The sequence below is a fragment of the Solanum verrucosum genome, unplaced genomic scaffold, assembly GCF_900185275.1.
Source record: "Solanum verrucosum unplaced genomic scaffold, falcon-dt-bn FXZP01000185.1, whole genome shotgun sequence".
NCBI lineage: Eukaryota > Viridiplantae > Streptophyta > Magnoliopsida > Solanales > Solanaceae > Solanum > Solanum verrucosum.
This window is the reverse complement of record NW_026020228.1, coordinates 926,285-934,278: the sequence shown is the minus strand read 5'-3', so window position 1 is coordinate 934,278 and position 7,994 is coordinate 926,285. Positions and strand designations below refer to the sequence as shown.

Sequence of the window (7,994 nt, the reverse complement as noted above, 5' to 3'; positions counted from 1 at the left end):
GAAGCGTTAGATTTATTTAATTCGCAAAGGTTCTGTAAACATTGACTTACCTAATACTAAATTTACGCGAGAGCATTATAATTGATATCATAATGAACACAAAACCTGGTTTCCTTAAATTAATTGAATCAACTTACAACAAGATCTTTTGTGAACTGTGTAACTAAGTTTTGATAGAATACTTTTCAATCAGACCCAAATTTACTTTTCTTGTTAATTGTTTAGGAAATAGTATCGACAATTGAGTAAATGCGTCAGTGAAACTTTATCTGTAAAAAAATTCTCTGTGGGATCGACCTCAACTCTGGTTGAGTTCTGTAAATTTACAACGACCATTTACACTCTTTATTTGGGGTGTAAGTTTAGACGTATCAAATTTTTGGCGCCGCTGCCGGGGAATTCCAATCCAGAACTATTTTACGAGCTTTTATTCAATTTGTAGTTATATTTTCTAATTTTATACGTTTTGTTCTATTTTTGTCTCTTTCAGGTGAGTGCTACTGTGTATGCCAAGTACCAGGAGTAAAGGAGTTCCATTGATCCCTTACGACTCATAACTCGAAAAGACTCTTCGAAAAATGGTGAATGCACAAGAACTGGATGCACAAAGACAAAGGTTGGGACTAGAAGCTGAAGCCGCGGCAAGAGGTATTCAGCAGCATGGCGGCAACAACAAACCTAGGGTGGTAGATGAGAATAGAGGAGTGGATGGATTGATCCCTCCCCAGCGCCAACCAATAGCTCGAAGGGGTAGAGCTCAACATCCAGCGCACTTGATGTATGATGAAGATGATGCAGATTTGGATGGAGCTGGAGCCACTGGAGCGATAATGTTACCTGCACTACCTCCAAGTGTTAAGTACACAATCACTAGCACTATGATTCAATTGTTGAACCTTAAGGGTATGTTTAGGGGTGCAGCTGGTGATGATGTAAATCAGCATTTGATGAATTTTGTGGCTATCTGTAAGTCACAAGAGATTCCTGGGGTAAATCAAACAGTAATAAGATTGAGGCTGTTTCCATTATCTCTTACTGGAGAGGCGACGAACTGGTTGAATGAGATGCCAGATGACTCCATCAGAACTTGGAATGAGTTGAAGGAAGCTTTCCTGGAACGATTTTTCCCAGAATCAAAAGAGCTGCAGATGAAGGACGAGATTAGTACACACAAGCAACTACCAGGGGAAGCCATGCATGATACTTGGTGGAGGTTCAGCCAAAAGTTAAAGAAATTCCCCAACCATGATCTTACCGAAATACATCTTAAACAGGCCTTTTATAGGTCTCTGAATTATGTTACTAAACCTGTTGTTGATGCAGTTTGTGGAGGCTCATTTATGAGGAAGCCATTTGCAGAAAGCATGCAGCTATTTGATGAGGTCTCAAAGAACAACAAAGCATGGTACACTAGAGATGCAGAGGTAGGAGAGCTCGGGTATACATTTGAGCTTTCAGTTGAACAAAGGAAGAGAGAAGAAGAAAGGGACCAAGACATGGCACATATGAGGACTCAAATAACTTGCTCACAAAACACATTGTTGCCAAGTCTGAAAAGGTGAGTGTTGTGGGACATCAGCACAGGTATGAAGATCAGGATCTTGACATTGATGAGGAAGCTAACTATTTGGGGAATCAAGGAGGTTTTCAGAATTATAACTCTGGAAATCAAGGTTACAACTCTGGAAATGCAGGTCGGAGCTATGCTAGGGATGGTTAGTATGAAAGGCCAACAAATAGAGATCAAGGAAACTGGCAAAACAGAGAGGGGTATAGGAATGACCACAACGGTGTATATGTACCTCCAGGTAATAGAGATCGGGTGAGTGGTAGTTCTAACGGTTCCAAGCTGGAGGACATGATGGCTAAGGTACTTCAGAAGGTTGAGTCAACCGATACAGGGGTGAAAGAAATGAGAGGTGACTTCTCGAGCATGAGTCAGTTGGTGGACTCTCACACCACCTCCATTAAACAAATAGAGCAGCAGTTAGGGCAACTCTCAGCCTCAATGAATCAGAGAAAGAACGGATCACTACCAAGTGATACCATTCAAAAACCCAAGAAGGAAGGACACTACATGGCCATCGCCACCAGGAGTGGTGAAGTTCTTTCTGACCCTATTTCTGTAGGTACTAAGTATGAACAGGTCTTGGAGCAAGCTAGAAGAGAGGAGGATGAGAATATACAGGTAGATGATCGGGGAGAGGCTCAACAATCTCAACCTAAAGCACAACATTTGAGTGGTAAAGAGAAAGAGGTTCAGGAACACCTACCCTTACAGCAGATTCCCAGGCCACCTCCTCCTTTCTCTCAAAGGCTCAAAAAGAAAGCTGAAGATGGAAACTTTACGAAATTCATCACCATGCTGAAACAACTTTCAGTAAACATTCCATTGGTTGAAGCCCTAGAGAAGATGCCAGGATATGCCAAGTTCGTTAAAGACTTGGTCACTAAGAAAAGAGCTGTAAGTCATGATTTCTCTAACGATGTTCATCATTGCAGTGCCATTGCTACCAGATCTCTGGTGCAGATGAAGGAAGATCCAGGTGCATTCACAATACCATGCACCATTGGGTCAATCAAGTTTGCAAAAGCTTTATGTGATCTGGGAGCTAGCATAAATCTGATGCCTTTAGCCATTTATAAAAAGTTAGGTTTGGGAGTACCAAAACCGACATCAATGAGGTTGATGGTGGCTGATAGGTCAGTAAAGAGGCCAGTGGGAATCCTGTGTGATGTACTGCTAAAGGTGGACACTATAATCTTTTCAGCTAATTTTGTGATTCTGGATTGCGAAGTAAATTTTGAGGTTCCCATAATCTTGGGAAGACCCTTTTTGGCCACAGGAAGGGCTTTAGTGGATGTTGAGAGAGGAGAGTTGAAGTTCAGACTCAACACAGATGAGGTAAGGTTCAACATTTGCAGGTCAATGAAACAGCCATGAGATATGAATGTGATATCTGCAATAGAGATGGTCATTGATGAAGACATGAGGGTACCTATAAAAGAGAGAATGGTTGTTGAAACATTAACTGCAGTACTGATGAACTTTGATGTGGATTTCCGGTCTGACTATGTAAAGACCGTGAATGCCTTGCAGGGTATGGGAGCACATTCGTATGCGCTAAAGAAATTGGACTTGGACTTGAAAAACAGGCCAAGTCCTCCAGCGAAACCATCCATTGATGAGCCACTAGTGTTAGAGCTAAAACAGTTACCCAATCACCTCACGTATGTATTCTTGGGTACTAATAACACTTTACCTGTGATATTGGCTGCAGATTTGAATGAAGAGCAGGTACAAGAGGTGATCAAGGTGCTAAAAAGATACAAAAGAGCCATTGGATGGACCATTGTTGATATAATTGAGATACCTCCAGGTATTTGCACGCATAAGATTCAGCTTGAGGAAGACTGCAGCCCGAGTATTGAACACCAACGGAGGTTGAACCCACCTATGCATAGGTGGTTAAGAAAGAAATAATCAAATGGTTAGATGCTGGGGTGGTCTACCCTATTTCTGATAGTCACTGGGTCAGTCCAGTACAATTTGTGCCTAAAAAGGAAGGCATGACTGTGGTAGCGAATGCCAAGAATGAATTAGTCCTGCATAGACCTGTCACTGGATGGCGAGTGTGCATGGATTACAGGAAGCTGAACAAGTAGACTTTGAGGGATCATTTCCCCATGCCTTTCATGGACCATATGCTTGATAAATTGGCAGGTAAATGATGGTACTGTTTCTTAGATGGATACTCTGGCTATAACCAAATATCAATTGTACCTGAAGATCAGGAAAAGACCACCTTCACATGTCCTTATGGCACCTTTGCGTTTAAACGCATGCCATTTGGACTATATAATGCACCAGCCACATTTCAAAGGTGTATGATGTCCATCTTTTCAGACATGGTTGAGGATACTCTAGAGGTATTTATGGATGACTTCTCTGTAGTAGGCGATACTTTTGATGACTGTTTGTTGAATCTTAGCAGGACTTTACAGAGATGTGAGGAAGCCAACTTAGTGCTAAATTGGGAGAAGTGCCACTTCATGGTAAAATAGGGCATAGTCTTTGGACACAAGGTGTCACAGAAAGGAATTGAGGTCGACAAGGCTAAGATTGAGGTGATTGAAAAATTACCTCCTCCAATCTGTGTGAAGGCTGTTCGAAGCTTCCTAGGACACGCCGGATTCTATAGGTGTTTCATCAGAGACTTCTCAAAAATTGCACACCCAATGTGCAAGCTTTTAGAGAAGGAGGTGAAATTTGTGTTTGATAAGACATGCCTTAAAGCTTTTGAGTGCCTAAAAGAGAAACTGATTTAGACTAGGCAGAGCCATTTGAGGTGATGTGTTATGCTAGTGGGACTGCGTTAGGAGTTGTGTTGGGACAAAAGCGCAATAGGATGTTCCATCCGATTTACTATGCTAGTAAGTCGCTAAATGGGGCACAGCGAAACTACACAGTCACTGAACAGGAACTATTGGCTGTAGTGTATGATTTTGAAAGGTTCAGAGCTTATCTTCTGGGCACTAAAGTGATAGTTCACACAGACCATGCTGCTTTGAGATATCTCATGGCAAAGAAAGATGTCAAGCCTAGGTTGATCAGATGGGTATTGCTTCTTCAAGAGTTTGACTTCGAAGTGAAAGGCAGGAGAGGTTGTGAGAACCAGGTAGCTGATCACCTGTCTAGGTTGGAAGCTACAGGTTGGAAGTTGCAAAGAAGGAAGAACTTGAGCTCGAGATAGATGACACATTCCCGGATGAGCAGGTATTAGCTACTACTCTTGACCTTATTCTTTGGTTTGTTGACTATGCTAATTTTTTGGTCAGTGACTTAATGCCCGAGGGACTAACATATCAGCAAAGGAAAAGGTTCCTGCATGATGTAGACAAGTACTTTTGGGATGAACCGTATCTGTACAGGGTGTGTGATGACAATATAATTAGGCGATGTGTTCCGGAAGCCAAAATGTTGCATATCTTGGAGGCCTGTCACTCATCTCCAGTTGGTGGTCATCATGGTGGTGCTCGAACAGCTCACAAGATACTTCAGTGTGGGTATTACTGGCCTACAATTCATCAAAATGCAGTGGATATAGTAAGGAGCTGTGATGTGTGCCAGCGGCAAAGAGCCATCTCTCGGCGCCATGAGTTACCCATGACACCTATTCTAGAGGTGGAATTGTTTAATGTGTGGGGTATTGACTTCATGGGTCCCTTTGTGAGTTTATATGGGAAGAAATATATACTGGTGGTTGTGGACTATGTGTCCAAATAGGTTGAAGCTATTGCATTACCTAAGAATGATGGAAAGAGTGTCGCTGGGTTCTTGAAAAAGAACATCTTCTCAAGGTTTGGAACACCTAGAGCCATTATCAGTGATGGTGGGTCTCATTTCTGCAACAAAGTCTTTAGTGCACTTCTGACAAAGTATGGAGTAAAACAACATAAGGTGGCAACACCTTATCACCCACAAACGAGTGGTCAAGTGGAAGTTTCCAACAGGGAAATTAAAACAATCTTGGCAAAGATAGTGAATGCCAACATGACAGATTGGGCACGGAAGCTAGATGATGCCCTATGGGCATATAGGACAGCTTTCAAGACACCTATTGGTATGTCTCCATATCAATTGGTGTTTGGAAAGGCGTGTCATCTACCAGTTGAGCTTGAGCATAGAGCACTCTAGGCGTTGAAGAAGCTGAATCAAAATTGGAGCGAAACCGCAAACTTAAGGCTAAATCAGATCAATGAGATGGATGAGTTCCGTCTAAGGGCCTATGAGAGGGCTGCACTGTATAAGGAGAGGATGAAGCTCTATCAGGACAAGCATATTAAGTAAAGGAGCTTTACTCCTGGTGACTTGGTGTTACTTTTCAACTCTAGACTGCGTCTGTTTCCAGGAAAACTGATGTCTAAATGGTCTGGACCGTTTAATGTCACAGGTTTTTCAATCTGATGCTATTGAATTGGAAAATGAGAAAGGCGAGAGGTTCAAAGCTAATGGTCAGCGAATCAAGGCATACTTGGGTGCTCCTAAGGATGTGAAAATTGTGGAGGAATGTAAACTTGATGAAGTCTGAGTAATCAAGTAACCTGCGTTGCACCGCGATGTTTAATTGTACGCTGCTTGGGAGGCAACCCAAAATGTAATTATATTAGGTATATTCTCATTTTCCTTATTTTTCTTTATTTTTATAGTCACTGTGTGCTGAGTTGTGCAGGAGAGAAAAAGGGGAAAAATGCAAAAAGTGGTGCAGACTGAACGTCACGGTCAGGACCACGAACCGTAGAGCTTTTCACGGGAACTATCACGATTCGTCAAATTAAGGACTAAATTTGGAAGCTACTGAAAATTTCATAAATATGGTTCACGGAGGGGTTCACGGTCCGTCATAGATTGTACGAGCTGTCTAATCTCTCGTGAGCCTCATGTAGGAATCTCAGTTCCAAGTCAACATCACAGATAGTATCACGGACCGTGATTTCTTTTACGGGCAACTTTACGGTCCGTCGTCTGCATCAGGTAAGTTTCTTTGCCTGGGTAATGTCACGAATAGATCCATGGACCGTGATATCTTCCACGAGAAGTCTCACGGCCCGTAATCTACTACCCAGTAACACCGATGACCCGACCCGACCTGCGCATAACCCAACTCAGAAATTAAAACGTATTTATTGATTCCAAAGGGCAAAACTTCAGTTTCTCTCTTTTTCTCCTCCACAACAGTTATCTAAGGAAGAATTGATCATCATTCATCAATAAATACTATATCTACCCAAGAATCCAAACCCTAAGTGTTCAGTTGTGCAAGTTTGTCCAGCTATTTCCCATTTTTGGTTTCTTCAATCCAAGTAAGTTGAGTTTCAATGGTTTGCACCGTCACATCTTGTTTATAATGACTTCGATTTTGTTGGCTTCAGTATGCATTTGTGATGATTAATTGCTAAACTATTACTTACTTGGAGTGGGTAAGTCGAAATTGGAAATTTGTAATTATTCATGTGTGTTGGTCGATCACAAGAGGGTCAAATTTGTAGGTCAGGTAGTGAAATTTAGGTTACTTAATTTAGTTGGATAAGTAGTAGGGTAGGGTTTAAAGTATGAGAAGAGCCTGTATTTGTACAACAATAGGGATTAAGTGCAAAAAATTGATGTTGGGAGGACGATGACTGACCTCTTGCTTAGTGTAAGACTACAACAGGTTGTACGGACCGTGGAAGACATTACAAGTCGTGCAACTTGTCGTAAACCACACTTGAAAATCAACCAAGCCCTCAGTGGTCCTCAATTAAAGTTCACGGGCAGTATCACGGACCGTGGTTCACTCCACGGGCCGTGAAATCTTCCGTTAACATCCCTTGGTTAAATGGCCAGAAATTCCTTGTGCACTTTGATCCTGTTTAAACTCCACGAGGGACATCACGGTCCGTGGTCTATATGAAATGACCCAAAAAGTTCTTAAAAATGTGTTTCGGAAGTTACCGGAAACTTGTTTCGATATATATAAAAAAAATCCATTTCGTTTTTTGAAAATCCGACTTCATATTCTTGTTTAGGGGGTCAAATTGAGTGGGAAATGGGTCTAACCCAAATTTTAGAGCAACCGTATCAAAATCCGAAATTTCCAAGTGAAGCCTTTTTCGAGGGTCTACTTTGGAGGGTCATATCTCCTAGCACACAAATTATTGGGTGGCCAATAACATATCCATGGAAAGCCCTTTGAGTTAGATACCTAACGCACTTCGTTTCACCTCATTCGGAGTTCGGACTAAGAAGTTATGCCCATTTTCGTAAAATCTGTCCGGCAGGAAAGACAATTTCCGGGTGTGAACGGCATCCCCCATCCTAAGTTGGGGTTATAGATTGGTTGGATCATGCATACACATATGATATCTACTATTAGTATAGATTTACTTAAACATGTTTTGACTTCACTTTGATCATGCATCCTCATATTGTTATTCATAATGCCTATGAAACT

At 41.7% G+C, this 7,994-nt stretch overlaps 1 protein-coding gene across 1 annotated transcript; it reads left to right on the top strand.

Annotated features, from left to right (window-relative positions):
• Positions 1-578: 578 nt before the first annotated feature.
• LOC125831913 (uncharacterized) lies at positions 579-2,944 on the top strand. Its single transcript, XM_049511035.1, has 3 exons — positions 579-1,438; positions 1,585-1,715; positions 1,809-2,944. The coding sequence occupies exons 1-3, from the start codon at positions 579-581 to the stop codon at positions 2,942-2,944; spliced, it is 2,127 nt and encodes a 708-aa protein (XP_049366992.1).
• Positions 2,945-7,994: the final 5,050 nt, after the last annotated feature.